The 21,352-nt window shown below is 37.6% G+C and overlaps 1 protein-coding gene across 1 annotated transcript in view; it reads left to right on the top strand.

Annotated features, from left to right (window-relative positions):
• Positions 1-336: 336 nt before the first annotated feature.
• The window catches only part of KLHL1 (kelch like family member 1), a 353,403-nt gene continuing 332,387 nt past the window's right edge, over positions 337-21,352 (top strand). The window contains exon 1 of the mRNA XM_025987262.2: positions 337-1,205. Coding sequence (XP_025843047.1) covers positions 706-1,205 — 500 coding nt within the window. The 5' untranslated portion in view covers positions 337-705. The remainder of the gene's footprint in view (positions 1,206-21,352) is intronic.

Genomic DNA, 21,352 nt, shown 5'->3' with positions numbered 1-21,352 from the left:
AAGGCGTCTGACTTTCTCAAAGATACCCGGGCAAGCTCCCAGAGCATCCTTGGAGAGGCCAGGGACAGGGGCGCAGGTGCACCGAGAAGACTAGGGGGTGCGCTTCTTGGCGACTTGGGGCTCTTTCTCTCTGTGTCTCTCTGTCTCTCTGCGCTCCCCAGGCGCTGAACTCAGCTGCAAGGACAGGAGAGCCGACACCTTCCCGACGGAGGCTCTGCCACGGGAGCATCCCAGGGAGGGGTCCCCAGCCGCCGCCGCCTCCCGAGCTTCGGAGCGCGCAGACCTGCCTTCTCCGCGCACCTCCATCAGCAGGGTCGCCCCTCCCGGCCGTAACCACGGGGCCCCCGAGCGCGGATCGCGGATCCTCTGCCCTCGGCGCCCGGCTCCTGCCTCTGCTCACGGCCGGCGGGCCCCCCGCGCGCGGGTCCCCCGGACCTGACCGCTGCTGAGCCGCGCGGCTGTGCCGTCCGCGCTCGGGCGGTTGCCGGGCAGGGCTCGCAGGGCTCGCAGGGCGCAGCAGCCCGCCCGGCCGCGCCGGCTCCCGGGGCGCAGAGGGCGCAGCCCGCCGCCCCCTCCGCCCCCTCCGCCCCCTGCGCCTCCTCCGCCTCCTCCGGCCGCGCGCTCCGCGGGCTCCGCCGGCCTCCCCCACCAGCCCGCCCGTCTCCTCCGCGCCGGCTGAGCTCTCTTGGCCGTCCTGCGTCAAGCATGTCTGGCTCCGGGCGAAAGGACTTCGATGTGAAGCACATCCTGCGCCTCCGCTGGAAACTCTTCAGCCACCCGTCGCCGGCCCCCGGCGGCCCTGCGGGGGGCGGCTGCCTGCAACAGGACGGCAGCGGCAGCTTCGAGCACTGGGGGCCCAGCCAGAGCCGCCTGCTCAAGAGCCAGGAGAAGGGCAGCGTGAGCACTTTCTGGAAGAAGCCTTCCTCTTCCTCCTCTTCTTCGTCTTCCTCCCCGTCCTCCTCCTCCTCTCCCTTTAACCCGCTGAATGGCACCCTGCTGCCAGTGGCCACCAGGCTGCAGCAAGGGGCGCCCGGGCAGGGCCCCCAGCAGCCAGCCAGGACTCTCTTCTACGTGGAGTCTCTAGAGGAGGAGGAGGTGCCAGGCATGGACTTTCCGGGACCACACGATAAAGGGCTGGTCCTGCAGGAGCTGCAAGTGGAGCCGGCCAGCTCGAGCCAGGCAACAGGTGAAGGATGTGGACACAGGTACAGTAAGTCCCCCTGGAGCACCTAGCGCCCCCCGCCCCCAATTCCCACTCGTTTCCTCCGCACCCCCGTGCTGCGCTTCTGTACTTACTAAGCCCTGCAACGTTTCAGGTTTGACATTTTTTGATTGAGAGACGGCAGCTGGGTTTTTATCATCCAAGTTGTTATCTCACTAAAAGTTTGCTAATTCATTTCTACTGGCTCATTCCTATGTTTTGTTGTTGTGGTGGTTGTTGTTGTCATCGTCGTCGTTGGCGGTGGTGTGGTTGCTGTTGCTTTCTGCCGGTCTTCAGAGTTGAGATCGCAAGTTGAATATGTGTGCATTTTGGTGAATCTGTAAGTGGAGCCGGTTGTCAACGTTTCTGAGAGGATGGGGTTCCCCTGTCATCTCCTGTCATGGTGTCATGTCAGTCTTGCAGGTAGGTGGTGGGAGGTGAAACTTGCTCTAAGCCCCATTCAGAAGGATCTCATGTACTGACTGGCCTAGCAACCGACCTGGGGTGATATCCAGGATCCCTGTGTCTTGAATCTGTATTCCGGGACTAATGAGGTGGGCAAAGAGGCCACTGGACAGCAGTATTTTCTCTCTGTGTCTTATTTTTTTCTTCTATGAAATATGGTGTAATTCTCTATGGTAACTTGCCTTCTTAGCCTACTTTGTGTTCACTTTTGCCTTGTTCAGAGTCTTAGAATTAAACTGTTGCTGAGTCCCTTTGCATTCAGCTCTCCTGGTTTGTTGGCTAAGGATGGGATTGCGTATCTTTAGGAAGCAGGTCAACATTTGTGCTTTGTGTATTTCTAATATTACATTCTTCGGGAAGAGTTCTACTCTCAAGACTTACGGAAAATCTTCACACATAAAACTTCTAAGTTTTACATTTTTAGAGAATTGACTCATTATTCTGCATTAGATCATTACTACTTTTGGCATAGAGTGAGGATATGAAAAGATTTGCATTTAAATTCATATGATATCAGAATACATTATTGAGGAACCATAGGAACTATAGGAAAATGATAATGAATGTGTTAATGAAATTTAACTATCACTTAATAACAAATTAGAAACAGAAACAACTTTTAAACTTCTGGTTGATTGAATCAGCTTCTTATAAAGTTGATTAAGTCACAAAGGGAATGTATAGAGCAAAATAATACTATAGTCGCTCTTTAATTATTTGACAGACGTGAAGTTAAAGATTTAAAAAAAATCATCCTTAAAATTTTCAATTATATGAATTATTTGGATTTGAATTGGAATTTTAAGACCCTTGAACATAATCTGTGAAGACATTTATTATCATGTAATATTATTAAAGTTTAATTTAAAATGTTCAAGTATGACAAAGTTATTTCCATATAAAGCAGACCCAAATAAAAGTTTATCTGTTATTCAATTAAGTAAGATATTTAACCAAGACAGTTATAACTTTGGATACCATTAATAATATAAAGTAATTTGATTTATGTATTCACCACTTATTATAGTTTTAGATCTTTTTTATTCCAATAAAATATGTTGGCCTTTACCCTCTTTAAGGTAGAAAATATAAAACTTTTTATTCAGTTTTCAAAAATCATAAGCACTTTGCAGTTCACCTTATGTATTTAAAAGAAAACAGTTTAGGTTAAATATTTGCTAATTACCATATTGAAACTGATATTTTTATAAGTTGGACAGTTCATGAAAAAAGATTATTTTTTAAATTTTGTAAAGTCTTCAAATCAGCTTAAAATTGACCTTCTGAACTATTAACATTTGACAATTTTTATAAATTTGTTTTATAACAAATATATTTTTCAGTAAGTGAGGTATATTTGTCATGAGTAACTTCTGAAGGTTTTCATGTAAGTTGAAGAATTTGAAAATACTAATGAAATACTGACTTAAGAAATTATAATAAACAAAAAATAAAACTAATAACTAATATAGCTCAGTTAGGGACAAAACACCCATTGGGTATAACTTCTAGTTCTCAAATTTTGAACATATACCAGTGTTTTTATTCACAAAGAGTTGTAAGTGAAAAGAATTCTGAAAATAAGCAAGTGGCACCAAATCCATCTTAGCTATTGGAATGAGGGTTTCCTATGAGTTCTTACGTGTATAAAATATTGAAAACCAGGTCTTATTTATTTTAAAAATCTTATTAAGACTTAAATCCTTTAGATAAATTTGAAATTCTTACTGGACAAATGATTTGGCACTGATAATGTGGATTTCATGAGTTCCTAAACCTTCATAGATCATTGGTTCTATGCTGGTGATTGATGGAAGCCATGCTACTATGCTTGATAGTCACTGCATATAGATATTACACATATATTATAATTACATATGTGTAAATTTTAACATGTGGTAAGAATAGGGTTCACTTTTCAGAAGAGACAGCATTTCCAAAGTTAAGTACTGAATAAAAAATAATATGTAAAACAGTCAGTAATATGGATTTACTTTTGTTTCCATCACAGGACATGCAAAGAATCTGCATAATATTTATAAAGATCAATGAGTACATAAACTATGTAACCCCTGCATGATAATTTTGATTACTTGGGTCATTATTGTGTCACCATACTATGATGTCACATTTGATATTTAGCATTTTGTTTTATCAGTTCTGACTTACATGCTAAATCAATCTTCATGTCTAAAACAAGAGTTGGCCTCTTTTTTTTCTCTTCATTTTCTGATCTTTTTATTCATCTGGTCCTTTGTTAGGAACATTGTTTTAGACAAGTATACGTAGCTCAGTTGGTTTAACTTGTTGTTCAAACAGCTGCTACAGGATGCTCAGGGGAAAACTGCCCATAATCTCAGAAATTCTGGAAAGGTCAAACTCTAATGGAGTTTAAACATAAAGGTAGCAAGAAGACACTGGGAAACTAATTTATTGCCTAAACCCAGCCTTTATCTTATCCCATCCTACTAGGCATACATAAACAGACCTCATTATTCTAACACCTTAACCATTACACCATTAAGAATTCTAAAGTACAGTAATAGGCTTCTGACCTATGTTATTAGTCATTTATTTTCTCTACTTAGTTCTGAACTTTTGTTGGAAAGCATATAATTTTCTAGCTAATCAGATTATCATATGTTTCTGGTGTGGATATTTTTACCCAAAATTCTATAGGTAGTGAACTAAGAACCAAAGAGAAATATTTATATTCTTGCAGTTTGTAGTAACGTGAGTGGAAAAGGAGATGCCATGGTCAACTGCTTGCTTTTTAGTTTTCTCAGTTCTCACACAATGCTGTCATCTGATTCCGTGGCCTCAGTTTCTGTCTGTAAACTGTATTTCTAAATTTGCATCTCAAAATCTAAACGCCCCGTCCCTGACCTCTGATCTCACACCTCTCTTATGGATATCACAGACACAAATAAATACAACATGTATAAAATTGAACTCATAATCTCCCCCTCTCTCTTGCTCAGTTTCCTTATTTATCTCTGAGAACAGCTCTCTATGCATTAGGTTGCAGAAGCCAAAAATTCCAGGATCGTATTTGCCAACATCATCTTCCCCATCATTTTTTAATATTCCACCAAGCCCTGTCACTTTTGCTTCAAATATTCCCCTCCTTGGGGCACTTGGGTGGCCCAATTGGTTGAATGTCTGACTCTTGATTTCTGCTCAGGTGATGACCTCAGAGTCTTGGGTTTGAGCTCTCTGTTGGGCTCCACACTCAGAGTGGAGTCGGCTTGAGGATTTTCTCTCTCCCTCTCACTTTGTCCTCCCCCCCCTAAAATAAAATAAATCTTAAAAATTTCCCTCCTCTATCTCTCCTGTTTCCCTCCATCTCCTTGTCTACCTAATTCTAAGATACTGTCCCTTTACAACTCAACTTCTACCACTGCCATCTACATTGTCTTCCCTTATTAATTTTGCCATCTCTAATTCATTCTCCATAGAGGAGGGAATGAAAATCATAAAATGAAAATCTGAAACACTTTGCTGCCTCTATGGCTTTCCTTTTTTCTTTGCAAAGCATTTCTGCCACCATCTGACCATAATCCATACTGCTAAGCCCTGGATGATCTGTACTTTGTCTATTATCAAGGTCCTTCATTCTCCAACCTCCCCCGCACCTTCTGTCTTCCAGACTCAGGGTCCTCCCTTAGTGTTTCCCTCTACCTTTGGGCCTCACAAACTTATTTTGTCCCATTCTATAGTGGTTCTTCTTCCCTCAACCCACCCTTTTCTGCCTTCATTCTTATTGATCATTGAGATGTCTTAAGTAAGAGCTTTGTACCTTTCTCAAAGAAGCGTTTGTTGATCCCCTGGGCAAATTAATTTAATTTTTAAATTTATTACATTTGCTTATTTTTTGTTCTTAGAGCAACTGCTCTCTACTTTTTATTCAATTTCTCCTTGTCTCCTGTAACCATATATTAATATCTGTGTTGTTTTTATTGTTTGTCTGTAACAAAAATTGCCTAGTGGACAGTTACTTTCTATTTTGCTCATCATTTTGTCCCTATGGTAGAGCATATAGTTACTCAATAAATACCATTAAGTGAATAAATACTTGTCATCATCATAATGAGTGACATTGATTAAGAACTTCCTATTTGCCAGATAGCATGTTGAATATTTATATTGTGCAACTTAATATTCAGAACAGTCCTTTGATTCTGGCACAATTATGCACCCTTAGGTATAATGATTACATAGATGAGAAGACTGAGATATAGACAGGTAATTAATTTGCCCAGAATCACAGGATTCTAAGTAGTACAGCTGCACTTTGAATCCTTGCTATCTGACTCCAGATACCATATTCCAGGCCACTGTGACAATTCTCCTTTCCCTCTGCTTAAACAAACAAACAGACTAAAGAAAAGAAGATATAGTTAAGGTGTGCTCAAATAGTTTTCTTATTCCCTTGGTTTGAATGTTTAAATAAACTTCTTAAAATAATAGTTATGGACAATGTCTGATAAGGCTTGAAGATGATTTCTTAGCCCAAGTTAGAAGATACCCAATTTTTTCCTGAAATATGGGTTACTCCATGTGTTTTACTTTACAATTAAAACTATGAGGAATAGAGGAAACTAATTTAATTTTGGAATCCAAAAGAGAGCTTTCTGATAGAAAATCTGTTTCTATCTGTTTCTAGGTGCCCTAGTGGCTTAGTTGGTAAAGCACCTGATCTTGGTTTCAGCTCGTTTAGTGATCTCATGGGTCATGGAGTTGAGCCTCACTTGGGACTCCGCACTCAGCGGGGAGTCTTCTTGAAGATTCTCTCTGCATCTCCCTCCACTCTTGCATGTGTGCGCTCTCTCTCTCTCTCGCTCACTCTCTCTCTCTCTCAAATAAATAAATCATTTTTTAAAAAAAGAAAAGAAAAAAAAGAAAATCTAATTCTGAGGGTCAAACAATAGATACAGAAAATGGTCACTAGAAGAAAGCATACACCATTAAAATCTCATGGAGGTTGATGAGACCTAAACCACATATTTGTTGAGGGTGAAAAGGAATCAGCCTTGCCTCAGTCAAAAGGAAAATTCAACTTTAAAAATGGTTAGAGACTACTTCTTCAGGAAAGCAATTTTCAAGCTATGTTTTTATGGAACACTAAAATGAAATCATGTTCATGTTTTTCCTGTAAACCCAGTTTCATAGTGAAAGAGTATGGGATGATTTTATTCAATTTTATGTCTCCTTGGCTAATTTATCCCAGGCTGGTGTATTATACAGTCTACCACTATTTAAACCAGAACTAGCAACAAATAATACCTTATTTGAGACATTCTTTTACTTATTTCAGGATGGATTTATCAATATTATGTGGCATTTTATGAAGAAACCCACAATTTTCAGTACCCTTCCCTCTCAGCAAGTTTGCTTCAGGCAAACTAAGATTATAATGGAGAAAGAAATGTGGTCACTAGGTTGGATTTGCAGGTATCCACAACTCCAGAGCCATCTGAAAGAAAGATGTGAATATAAGTGCAAAATGAAACAAATACAACTTTTAATTATAATAAACAAAAAAAGCTATGCGAATTGAAGAACTATTTTTGGCTTTACATTGATGAATTTCTAATGACTACTTTGTAAACTATGTTATTAACCTCTTTGAGGTACAAGTTTAAATAATCTAAAATGGTATGATTTTTAATAATCTAAAAATAATCCCTGTCTAATTAAAATGAGCATGTGGCTAATATAGATTATAGTATTGATCAGAAAATTGTTTTTGTTGGCTTATTTTTCTAAGTCTCAAAAGATAATTTGTGTATCTGCAGAATAGTATGCTTTTCATGACTACTTAGCTGATATGCTTCTAAGTCACATTTCATTGGTTTTGACCAAGAGCTCATATGGAATTTACTGAAAACTTAAATCTGCAGACTATTTTAGTTTCAAGTTTCTGAAAATTAAAATGTGCATTTTATTTTATTCTTATTATTTTTTTAAGATTTTATTTTTTCATGAGAGACACGGAGAGAGAGAGGCAGAGACAGAGACATAGGCAGAGGGAGAAGTAGGCTCCATGCAGGAAGCCCAATTTGGGACTCCATCCTGGGACTCTGGGATCATACCCTGAGCCAAAGGCAGACACTCAACCACTGAGCCACCCAGGTGTCCCAAAATGTGCAGCATTTTAAACAGAGTCTTTAAGTAACAAGACTTTACTGATTTTATTTCCAAAATAACTGCAGATGTTCTACTTTTTATTCAATTTCTCCTTGTCTCCTGTAACCATATATTAATATCTGTGTTGTTTTTATTGTTTGTCTCTAACAAAAATTGCCTAGTGGACAGTTATTTTCTATTTTGCTCATCATTTTGTCCCTATGGTAGAGCATACAGTTACTCAATAAGATGTTTTTGTGTTAGTTGTAAAACAAATGCTGTGAAATGGACATACTAGTTTGGGCCAAATAATAATTTACCTTTCTACATTTAAAATAATGTTATTCAAAACTTTGAAGAAAACATCTTATATATACACAGATAATCTGAGCAGAATTAAAGATTGGAAGACCTTGTAAGTCAAGCATAGGCAAAACAACAACAACAACAACAACAACAAAAACCTGTTGCACTATATAAGTTTGAGGTTGGCTACATAGCTGACTTTTCTGGCTAGAATTTGAAAACAGATTGATGCTTATGAAAGCTTAAGCTTTTCATAGTTTTTCCTGACCAGAGAGAATATGTGCTTATAATTTAGGATCCCAATAAAAATCTGTTTTGAATGGAAAGCCTATGAGGTAAATCATTTTGACTGAAGATCATGTCACAGAAATGTTGCTTTTTGAAAGTGATCTGCAAGTCTCCAAAAATAACAAAGAGTGGAAGAAGTTGATGTTAATTCTAATTTTGGCCTTTCCCATTCCTTTGGTGGCCTTAGTCTAGTTTAGATAACTGATTCTCATAGGAAATCTTTCAGTTTGAGTTCTTATCATAATTGTTTGTAACACTGTGTCCTGGTAGGTCATCCAGGCACCATTTTTCTTAGTGATATTGATTGACATTTGTTCATGCAAATCAGCATTTTCACCTCAACCGAAATATAGTGGAACAACTTAAATTATGAGGTCAGAAAATTGGTAAAGGAAGAGTTCAATAATTTCATAGTGTTTTAGAAGGAGAATGCCAGAAACCTCTTTTTATCAACAATAAAATATACAATTTTGTTTTGTTTCTCTAGTAGATTGTAATATTACTAAAATATCCAAGATGTTTCTTTAGGTCAATATTCAAAGGTATCAGAGCTTCAGAGAAAATGCAAAAATAGCTTTTGGAAAGAAAACTGTTTTTAAAATCTATTATTTTTAAATTTATGAATACCAAAACATCCTGACTAACTCTGAGAGTCAACCTCAAACTCTACTATTTTGAAAATAAATTTAGAGTTGTTTTTGTCATTTGTAATAAAATTTAAATGCAATTCCTACTTTTTTAGTTACCTTACCTTTGCTGTACTGGTATGTAATTTCAGTAGAGAAGTTGACACAAATCAATACCTAGATATTTCGTATTTGGTGATCCCCTGGTGATCTTTAAACATTTATTTGTGTAATTTTTTTTCTCAAAAGCCATGACATTTTTTGTATATAATTAGTTTATGATTCTGGTTTGCAGTGGCTTTGGTTCAATCAGTAAACTATTAGTAGCAGTAGGAATATGTTCATATCACCATGAAAGAACTGGAACTTCTGTCTCTGGCTGAGATATAATAACAGAGACTGAACTTATTCTCTCACCTGAAACAGCAACAAAAAGCAAAAGAAGGAAGGAAGAAAAGAAAGAAAGAGGACAAAGGCAAGAAGAAATAAAGAAAGAAAAGGGAAAAGGGGGAGAAGGAAGGGATATATGAAACAACATTTTCAAGACATTGAACATCAGATTCTGAGAGTGATTCTTCGGATGTGTAAAGCAAATGAAAGAACCCTGTGATTGTCTCTTTTTACTGCCCTGAGAGGGATTCCAGGCACTGATATAGACAAGGAGAAACCAGGAGAAATGTGATGACCACCCTGAACTGAAGGGATGGAGCTGAATGTCCAGGGAGTCCAAGGCAGTAAGATATCATAAGACAGTGTCATAAAAATGACCTGTACAGGGAGAAAACTCCAAAATTCTGTGGAATTACCCTTTGAATATTTAGCAGATCAGTATTTGGTGGAATAATGACAGATACATGTGTTTAAGAAACAACCCAAATCTTGGGAAAGAACTGTACCAGTTCTTGGGAAAGAACTGTACCAGAACCAGAACTGTAACACCTGTTCCTAACAATCAGAATGGTGTAATTCATGGAATTAGACAAAGTATTTGGAGGGATATTATATTAGTAATAGGAAATGACTAGCCCTAGAATAAACAATGCGATGGTTCCACTTAACAAATCTTAACAGCAAGACCCAAAAATATCAAACTGTTTCCAAGTAATGTTAACTGTGCCTTGGAACAAAGTTGAAGAATAATCTAGTTATTATTTAAGTATGTAATACCAAACAAGGTAATTTTTGCAATGTCTGACATCAAATTGAAAATAACTAATCAACAAAGAAGTAGGAAAATATGAACCATAATGAGGACCAAATTCAATCAATTAAAACTGACTTAAAACTGTAGCAAACAAGGTCATTAATGCAGTTAAACCATATTTCAATACTCAAGTAGTTAAATAGGGTCATGTAGACAGGAAAAAAATCAATATCAAGCTGCTAGGCCAAGACAAAACTATAATACCTGAGATAAAAAATATGCTGGGTGAAATTAATGACAGAGCACAGATTGCAGGAAGACATGGCACCAGCTGGTACAAGGAATGGAAACCATCAGAAATGATAACTACATGAGTTAAAAATAAGATTATTCTTTATTTTTTAAATCTGGAACATTTGAAAGTTATATTATGGTTAAACAAAAATACTATAATATGAGGGTTTGTTTACCATATGTATAAGATAAATGTGTCACAACAATAGCTTTCAGACTGGGAAGGGAGAAATGAAAGTAAAGTATTATAAGGTTCTTATACTAAGTGTAAGGTATGTCACTTGATGGTAGTCTCAGAACTATATTATAAATTCTAAAGCAACCACTAAAATAACAAAACAATGATAAACAGCCAGAAATCTAACAAAGAAGATAAAATGCTGTCATAAAAATTATTTAATTAATCCAAAAAAAGAGGAAATGGGAACAAAAGTGGGGCAAATAGAAAATGCACAGTACACTTACAGTCTGAAACTTAGCTATACTAATAATTACATTAAAAGCAACTGCTCTATGCATCTGTAATTAAAAGGCAGAGATTATCAGTCTGTATAAAAAGTCAACTCTAAGTATACTTTGCTTGCAAGAAGTACACTTTAAAAATAAACACTTGTGTTGGTTAAAAGGAAAAGTATAGAAAATATATAGCATACTAAGACTAATCAAAAGAAAGCTGAAATGAATATATTCATACTAGATGAAATATAACTCAGAACAAAGAATAGAGATGCCTGGGTGGCTCAGTGGTTGAGCACCTGCCTTCAGCCCGGTACGTGATCCTGCAGATCTGGATCGAGTCCCACATCAGGCTCCCTGCATGGAGCCTGCTTCTCTCTCTGCCTGTGTCTCTGCCTCTCTCTCTCTCTCTGTCTCTCATGAATAAATAAATAAAATCTTTACAAAAAAAAAAAAAAAAACAAAACAAAGAATATTGATCTGCTCACAATCTTGAACACCTACAGGTAACATCATAATGTTGAAAGAATAAATATGTTTCCTCTAAGACCTGGAGCAAAATGAGAATGCCTTCTCTCAGTTTTATTAAACTGTACTGGAGACGCTAGTTAGTTCAACAAAGAAACCAAAAGAAATAAAGAGCGTTTATATTGGAAAGTAAGAAATAATAATTTTGGGATACCTGGGTAGCTCAGTGGTTGAGCGTCTGCCTTCAGCTCAGGGCATGATCCCAGGGTCCTGGGATCGAGTCCCCCGTTGGGCTCCCAGAATGGAGCCTGCTTCTCCCTCTGCCTGTGTCTCTGCCTCTCTCTCTTTCTCTCTCTCATGAATAAATAAATAAAATCTTAAAAAAATAAATAAAATAGGTTTAATTTGCACAAGAATTAACCTTAGATAAAAATGAAGTAACATGGTCTTTTTTGCAGATATAATTGTTTATTAGAAAGAATTTTTATGGAATGCAAAACAGATAATGACTTTTTTAAGGAGGCAGAATAGAGAATGAGTATACAAAGATCAATTATATTTCTATACATTATCAAGGAAAAACTGGAAACTGAAAATATAAAAATAATAAATTTCATAATAACATCAATAAACTGTGATATACTTAATAATAAATATGACCACAAATTATGAATGACTCATCCACTGAAAACAATACAGCCCCTCTGATAGAAATTAAAGACCTAAATAATGGAAAGATATACTATATTCATGGATAAGAAAAATTACTATTAATAAGATGTCAATTCTTTCCTAGTTCGTCTATGGATTATACACATCCTTCAAGAAAATCTCTGCATTTTTTTCAAATTGACAGACTGATTCTAATATCCATTGAAAAATTTAAAAAACCTAGAATAAACAAAATAACTTTGAAAAAAACGAATATATTTGAGGACTACCACTACTCATTTCCAGACTTGTTATGAAGCTACCCACAGTAATCAAGACAATGTGGTAGGGGCGCCTGGGTGGCTCAGTCTGTTAAGTGTCTGCCTTGGCTCAGGTCATGATCCCAAGGTCTTGGGATTGATTCCCACATCAGGGCTCCTGGCTCAGTGGGGAACCTGCTTCTCTGTCTCCCTCAGCCCCTACCCCCACTCAAGCTCATCATACTCACTCTAATTCTTTCTTAAATAAATAAAAATATTTTTTAAAAAAGACAATGTGGTATCAGGATAACAATATATAAGTAGATTAATGGGGAATGGATAAATAAAATGGATAAATAACTCTGATAATAACCATATTATGATATACATTAAGCTATTAAAAAAAGAATAAACAACTGATCATTAAACACCATGATTAAATGAAAAAACTTTATTATAAGCCAAAAAACTTAACTGTGTGATATATTTTGTCCTTAACAGTTGCCTATTATAAGTCAGACAAATGTACTCATTTTATTGATTATTCATACTTTTAATAGAAATTTGAATCTCACTTGACTTGAATCATTTATTGGGGACACCCAGGTGGCTCAGCAGTTGGGCATATCTGCCTTCTGCTCAGGATGTGATTCCAGAGTCCTGAGATGGAGTACCACATCGGGCTCTCTCATGGAGCCCTCTTCTCCCTCTGCCTGTGTCTCTGCCTCAGTCTCTCTCTCTCTCTCTCTCTCTCTCTCATGAATAAATAAATAAAATCTTTTTTTTAAAAAAAAGAATCATTTATTGGAGTCAAATACCTCTTGAATTTGATACATGGCCTAACAGTTATCCACTGACATCTTGCAGAACTTGATAATGAAATATTCACACTGAATCTTTTGCTGTCTTCCTCTTGGCAGCAGATGACAAAGAAGGGAAGGCTAAACAGTTTTATAATAAGTGTTTCTGCAAAGAAAGTTCAGAAAGCCTTGACATGTGACCACAAGAGACTTTAACTTGAGACAATAGAAGCATCTCCATTGCCAGTACTATAAGAGCAGCTATACTACCCGTGAGCTTTACCTTAATGGCACAAAAGGGAAGAAGCTATATCCTGTCTTCTTCTCTGACTCCTCCTTATATTCTACCAGATGACTTGAAAGTACCACAGGCTTATTTTTCCATAGAGAAAAAAGGGCTCCTTTTTCACTCCTTCTTGTCCTAGTAGATATAAAATATTTACATGTAATCATTCTCCCTAACAACAGCCTTTGACTTTTAAATAGATTTCTTATCAGGTGTATTTTCAGCTGTAAAATGAAATTTGTATTAGTTATAGAGCCCCTGAAAGACACAATTTAAAAATATTCTCTGAATGTAAATTTTCTTTTACTTTCCCCACATAGATACATCTATTTGAAATCTTAACTAAAGTTCAAGACTCTTTTGTATGTGTTCTCACTCATACTCTCTCTTTGCTTCATACCAAATTTTTCTCTAGGTATGATAAATATTTTAATTCATCTTCAAAAAACTCCAGAAAACTCCAGAAAAATATCTTTATAATATCACAACTAAAATATGTATGGTCTATAAATATTGATAATTTTATATAGCATGTGTTTCTGTAAGTTAATAGTATTTGCCTTCAAATATATCGGCCTCCACTGTTGCATGTTACAATAGAAAAAAAAAAAAACTGGATTTGGCATTAGAAAACCCTAGTTTTAGAGTAAACTGCTTTGTGTAGGAAAATGTCACCATTGCTACTTAAATTGCTTTTTATCTCATTTTGTCATTATAATATGATGGGATGTGGCAAAAAATACATCATATCTAAAGTACTCTAGTCTTGCCACCACAAAAGAAAACAGTGGATCCTTACCTATAATTGATTCAGCTTGATTCCCACTATAGCAGCATGAATTAGGCTGCACTTGGACTACTTAAGATATGAAGTAAGCTCTAATTTGAATACTCAAGGTATATTCTGAGCCAGATGTACCCCAAGGAAAACACTAAATGTTCCTTCACTTAATGAAAACTCTTTTAAATCAGTTGTTCATTTCCAGACAATATGCCAGCTTCCTGAGATACAAAGAGACACATAAAACTCCTTTTTTTAGAGTAAAAAACTAGTAATAAACATTAACAGATAAGTAATTTAGAAATTTAACTTGTGCTGTACTAAATATGTATTAAAAGATATTTTTAAAAGTACAGGAAAGGAAGGCTTCAAAAAGGTCTTAATAAGGTTCAGATAAGCATCAGCATGTACAGTTGCTAATTAGAAAAAAAAAAAAAAAAAGAGCAAGTGAGTTAACATGGCTATGCCTGAGTGAAAAGTCAGGTAATCTGGCTGAGGCTATAGAGCAGAGTCACACAACAAGGGGCTTTCAAAATCATATTAAAGACTTTGGATTTTGTGTGTGGTGACTATGAATGAACCTAGCAGATGAGATTCAAACTTTAGAAAATTTCTCTATTACAATGTATGAGATGGACGAAAGAGAAGATGGGAGAAGCTAGAAGTGCAGAGCCCCATTAAAAGGCTCAAACAATAGTCCCGGTAAGGAACTATTACTAAAAAAATGGGGGGGAGGGCAGAAGGAAGGAAAGCATTTAGGAAATAAAATGCCTCAACCACCAATTAATTGAGGTTTAATTGTAAGGGAGATAAGAAGATCTGTAGTTCTGGACTGGCAAATGGATGGACTTCTTTGCTGTGCTACGAAGTGGACAGTGCAGCAAGCTAGAGGGGAGAGAATAATTGGAGTCCAGTAAGTAGCTAACATAAATACTTTAATTTTTGTTTTAGTACTTTTGCAGTAGTTGTTATGGGGTAAAACAATGACATAGAGAAGCTAAAATTTAGGAAAATGTAGTTAAAGGATATGTAGAGACTGAAGATGTCAGATGGAGACGAGATCTGGATAATGACAGCTATTTGAATATGTGGCCATGAGAATGAGTCACTGACTTGAGTTAAAGGTGTGGAATTCAAGGGACGGGCAGCAGGAGTTACATTGTTTGGTAAGTCATCTATAGAAGATTGAATATGCTCAGGAATATAGTTGGATTTGAGGATTGTCAATGTCTTCAGTAATTAGAAGGCATAAAAACAGAAATCTGAGAAATTTTAATACAAATGAGTCACTTGAGTCTTCAAAAGAGAAAAGACTTTGTTGCTTGAGGATGAAAGTCTCATAGGTGCACAAATGCAGGTGTTATAGCTCCAGGTGCCATAGCTGTGAGGAATATGAATAACCTCCCAATGAGAGGGGTGCAAGAGAAGCAAAGTGATGTAGAAAAACACTTTTGAAAGGAATACTTCAATTTTCAGACTCTAAATCTCAAAAAAATCAGCTGAGGCAAAATTCACATCTTAATGTGTATAGGACTATGAAAGAACAGAATGAGTAGTGAAGCTTGCATTTTGTGCAATGGTCAAGGATGGTAAGGGCTAGAAGCATTAGTGAGATTAATTGGATATTCTTCTATATAAACCAATGGTGAAAAGTTGGTAGATTTGAGTCGATTCTTCAAGTACTTTCAGAAGGGTTATGATTAGTTATATGTCTCATCAAGCATTTGAGAGATTTTTTTCACAAGTAAGAGAGAGTGGGGTTGAGTGCTGTCATTATGAACAGTCCCAGGGCAGTCCCCCCTCATGTCATCTGTGGGACCCAAGAAAAAATGAAAATTATTAAATATTAATCATTTAAAAATTATCAATTGTCATTAAAAATTACTAGGAATTTAAAGACCAAGACAGTAAAGCATAAAACCAAGGACCTTTCTGAACCTACGTCCCTTATGACTATGCAGGTCCACATTCATGAAGCTAGCCCTGAATAGGACTGTGACCACAGAACATAAAAAGTTAGGGACGCCTGGGTGGTGCAGTCAATAAGTGACTGACTCTTGGTTTTGGCTCAGATGATGTTCTCAGGGTGTTGAGATCAAGACCCTGTCTAGCTCTACACTCATCATACTGTCAGCTTGGGACTCTCCCTCTCCCTCTGCCCTTCCTTTTCATGCTCTCGGTAAAATCAATAAATAAATCTTTTAAAAAAGAATATAAAAAGTTGACATAATTCGTAAAGCAACCTCATTTACACAACACTAGGACTAAGATGCATTTTGGAAAGTCAAGAAATGGAAAATCACTTCCAGAGTAAACAGCTACATCTTCAGTGAGTTTCATCAAAATTTATAAATGATCATATATCATTACCAAGCTCACAAAATGCTTACTAAAATATGCTTTTTAAATTTATTAATTTGAGCTGGTAAATAACTTCCCTAAACAATATAATACTTCTAAAATATCTAACAAAGGAAGGCTATTGGAATCAAGAAGCCCATATCAAAAGCTTGAGCTTCAGAGAGCTTAAAAATATGTGTAGTCAGCGCCACTTCAAAATAGTTTTTCAGTATTGACACACATGCCTATAATTTCCCCTGTTGAGGTTGACATATTAATAAAAATGATTCCTACACGAATTCTTTAGAAAAAAAGAATTTATGAGTAGCTTTGTATTTCATTCAGCTTTACCTGATTGTACACTAGCTTGGAGAATTGCACTGGTCCAGGAGTTAGTCAAGGAGAAGTAGACCAAACTGAGCTAATGCAGTATCATCAACCTCTATACAAGGACTTCAAAGTAACATATTCAGAAAAATCGTGATTGCCACAATCTCAGGAAGCATACATCTTACATTTCTTATTGACCACAATTACATCATGAAGTCAAGTAGAACTTTCTTATTAAAAAGTATTGTTAAAAAATAAACAAAATGTAAAGCATTACATTTTATTTAAATTTTCAGATAAATTTGACTGAAGGTATAAAAGTAAATTGTCAATTGTTCTGGACCTTGCTTTCTTCAGACAGAGAAACTGGAAGTTAAATTGGAAGAAAGGAGGACACACTTGAAATTACAAATGCAGGATTCCTTAAAATAATTATGGAAGCTTTATGATGGAGGTTAATCTCTCTAGCAAATATATCTAAAATAGAAATTATGTCACGATACTCATTTCTATTAAGTAAATGGCTTAAATTCATGTAGTTATAATACATGGGGTTAGAAATAATCAGGAATATTTCATTGCCTGATAAGAATGTAATTTACTGTAGTGTGGGGATGTGGAGGGAGCAGTGGGACAATATCTATTGGTATGAATGCATATACAAGTCCTGTAACTCAGGAACACAAATTTTGAGAACATACCCTTCAGAAATAAAAATACTAGCCATTAAGGAACACTCATGCTGCATGCTTGCTCATCAATAGAAGAATGAAAAAAAATAATTTTATATTCATCAGGCAAAACACATGATATAAAATATATGATATGAAATATATTTTGTAAATCTAAGAGGTAGGAAATGAATAAACAAATGTAGAGTGTCTCAGGTAAGACTAGTGTTCAATACATAACGCAATTTGAGATATGTGTGTAAAAATAATGGGTTACATATGATTACATTATACTAAAAATCAAAACCAAAAATCTCCACTGCATGTTTATATGTGTAAATTCCCTTGTAAGAGCAGTGAATAGTAAAGTCAAACACCACATTTTTACATTTGTTAAATTAAAATTATCAGATTGTTTTCTATGTTCTAGATATGTTACATTGAACTTTATTAAAAGCTAAGAAAATTTTGCAAAAAAAGTTAATTTATAAAATATTGACTTTGAGAATGATGCATATAATCAGCGTCAAACATTGGTAAATGCCTATTGGAGGTGTTCAAAAAGAGTAATATTGCCATCTATTGGTCATTTATTCACATAGAAGATACGTGGTCCCTTGAAAATAATGATGAGAGGTGATCAAGCAGTTGTAACTGTAAAATATAGAAGCTAAATAAGGATGTCAAAATATCCTAAGCTACTAATGAATTACTGAGAAATATTTTCTCCTTATTCTTTACATTCAGTTTTCACAACACTATTAAGGTAATTATGGCCTTGTAAAATCAGTTTGAGAGCGTTTCCTCCTCTTTGATTTTTTTTAAGATTTTTTATTTATTTATTCATGAGAGACAGAGAGAGAGAGAGACAGAGACTGAGGCAGAGACACAGGCAGAGGGAGAAGGAGGCTCCATGCAGGGAGCCCGATGTGGGACTCAATCCCAGGTCTCCAGGATCGTGCCCTGGGCCAAAGGTGGCACTAAACCCCTGAGCCACCCAGGCTGCCCTCTCTTTGATTTTTTTTTTTAAGTTTCTTTACCTTTGTTTAATTTCTCCTTTTACTCATGAGTTGTTCTCCTAATTTCATTTAGTTGTCTAGTGTTCTTGTAGTTTACTGAACTCCTTTAAGAGGATTAGTCTGAATTATTTGTTGTCATACAGTTCACGGATCTCCATTTCTTTAGGACCAGTTACTGGAACTTTATTAGTTTCCTTTGATGCTGTTGTGTTCAACCAGTTTCTTTGTGATCCTTATATCCTTGCATTGGCATCTGCATTTGAGTAACTGATCATTTCCACGCTTTTCGGGTTCACTTTTGAAGAAAAGACTTTGACCAGTCTGATCAGCTTGACATATTAGATAGATCAGTAGGTATTTCAGGCAGGCAGGGCTTACTATCAAGTTCCTTCTTGGGTGAGGCCTCTGCCCATGTTCTGAGGTTTCTAGTAGGGAGGGGGTGATGGCCACTGGCTGACATCCCTGATTGCTTTAGTCTGCTGGTTGGGTTCTTATTCAAGAGGAGCTGCTGGGTAATCTCCTTGGTTGGGTAGAGATCCTAATATGCTCTGTGGTCAGGTGGGGCCCACTAGCTGGGCTCTGCAATTATCTATGGGCAATTGGGGCCGCAGGCTGTGTTCTCTAGCAGGGCAATGCTACTAGTGAGACTGTAGCTGCACAGGACTACAGGTTAGTTTGATGGGACTCAGGCTGTACTCCTTAACCAGATGGTACCCCTGGCTATGCCACAAAATTGGATACGACCACAGGCTGGGCTTCACAATTAGGTAGACCCTTGGCTATGCTATGCTCTGCTGTTGTACAAGGTTGTTGTCTGGACTCTATGGTTGACCAGTGCCCTCAACTATATCCTGCAGTGCAGTGGGGCTGCAGACTGTGCTCCATGTTTGAGCAAGATCTTGTTCAGGCTCTTGGTTGGGTGGGACTGCATGCTGTGCTCCATGATCTAGGGGGCCACTATCTGTGGAAGGCCTGCTTGGACAAGGCCATAGGCTGTGTTTAATAATTGGGCAGGGCCATAGGCTGGGCTCTGCTGTTGGGCAGTACTGGAGGATGGGCTCCCAGGCTGCCCAAGGCCACGGTTCAGACTTCCAGGTTATACAGGGCCAGAAATTATGCTCAACAGCCAGGGAGGCCTACTGGCTTGGTTCCTTGCCAGAACAGGTCTGTAGGATGGGCTCCAGGCCTGTCTGGGTTGTATGACTAGGCTTCCTGGTGGAGTGGGACTAGAGGCCATGTTCAGCAGTTGGATGGGGCTACAAAGTTGTTCTCCTACTGTGGCTATCGTATGTGTTTAGTAGTTAGGTGGAGCTTTGAAAATGTTTCTCTGTCCAGTGGGGGCACAGAGTAGGCTTCACTGAGAGTATAGCCTGTTGTCAGAATGGCCAGCTGACCTCCCTGGCCAGATGGAACCACTGGCTCAGCTCTGTGGATGGGCAGAACCACTAGTTAGGACCTCTGTTTGGGTGCTGCTATTAAGCAAGAACTCAGTCTGCCAAGATCTGAGCACTGGTTGCTATTAGCCCCACCCCTCTTCTCTCTCTCTCTCTCTTTAAAGATTTTATTTATTTATTCATGAGAGACACGCACACAGAGAGAGGCAGAGACACAGGCAGAGGGAGAAGCAGGCTCCATGCAGGGAGCATGACATGGGACTCGATTCTGGGTCTCCAGGATCAGCCCCTGGGCTGAAGGTGGTGCTAAACTGCTAAGCCACCCGGGCTATCCTACCCCTCTTCTCTGTCTTTGATCCCTAGCGATTGAGCTACCACATATTTCCGTCATAAACCCTGGGCAGTGAGACCTGGATATACACATGCAGCTCACTTTTCCTATGAGAAACTCTGGGGTAACCCTCTTGGTGAGATGCTATGCAGCCATGGGGCAGGCGGGATGAGGTTAAGGTGAAATTAATGAGGTCCTTCTCAATCTTTGTGGTCCAGGAGGAGGATACACCCTCAACTCCAGGTTCTAGGATATTCACAGCGGTGTCTTGTCTGTGGAGAGTTGATAGTTGGTCTTCTTGTGAGAGGGACTGATGTCGGGAGCACCCTATGTCAACATTTTCATAATGTCACTCTCCTCAACTTTTCGAATATTCTTGAAATTTACTTAATTTTTCCCCAAATCTATTAAAGAGAATTAAAAATGTCTACTTCCTAAAATACAATAATTTCAATTACTTAAATTATATAGAAGTATAATGTATATATACTTTCAACTATAATGTTGAAAGATACTACCTATAATTCAAATGAAGTTTTGTATTTGAAAAAGACCACACATTCAAATCATGGAAGGCAAATATATGGAGTAATGATTAGAAGGAAAAAAAATTAACCTGCTAATCATAGATCTGTGTCTTGCTGAATTATGAGGTTCCGACTCTGCCTTTACTTATCTCACATGTAGATTTGTTGAGTGATTTATAGCAGAGTATCTGAGAGCACTTGGTGACTGACACATTACGCATAACAGTTGAGCAAAGTTGGAAGTATGGTCTATATACCAGAGCTAATGAAGCTAGAGTGAAAATTCTTGCACACATGTCACTTTTTCCCATCAGACCAGAATGTTTCTAGGCTTTATTATTGTCATGTGTAATTTGCTAGAGAATTTTAATACAGAAATGCAACAATAAATCAGGTAACCTTGCAACTAGTGTTACGTATTAACTTGACAATGTTTTCCACAATGGTCCATTGGCTATTATAAAGAAAATAAATAAAGAAAAAGATATCAGAAAACAAAACGAACAATTCTCTGGAAGTTTCTCTGAGTTTCTGAAATACCATATCAGGACAACTTTTCAGGGTCTTTATAAAAGCAACATGATT

Source organism: Vulpes vulpes, chromosome 6 (genome assembly GCF_048418805.1).
Source record: "Vulpes vulpes isolate BD-2025 chromosome 6, VulVul3, whole genome shotgun sequence".
Taxonomy (NCBI): domain Eukaryota; kingdom Metazoa; phylum Chordata; class Mammalia; order Carnivora; family Canidae; genus Vulpes; species Vulpes vulpes.
The sequence above is the reverse complement of the archived record's forward strand: the minus strand, read 5'-3'. Positions and strand labels throughout refer to the sequence as shown.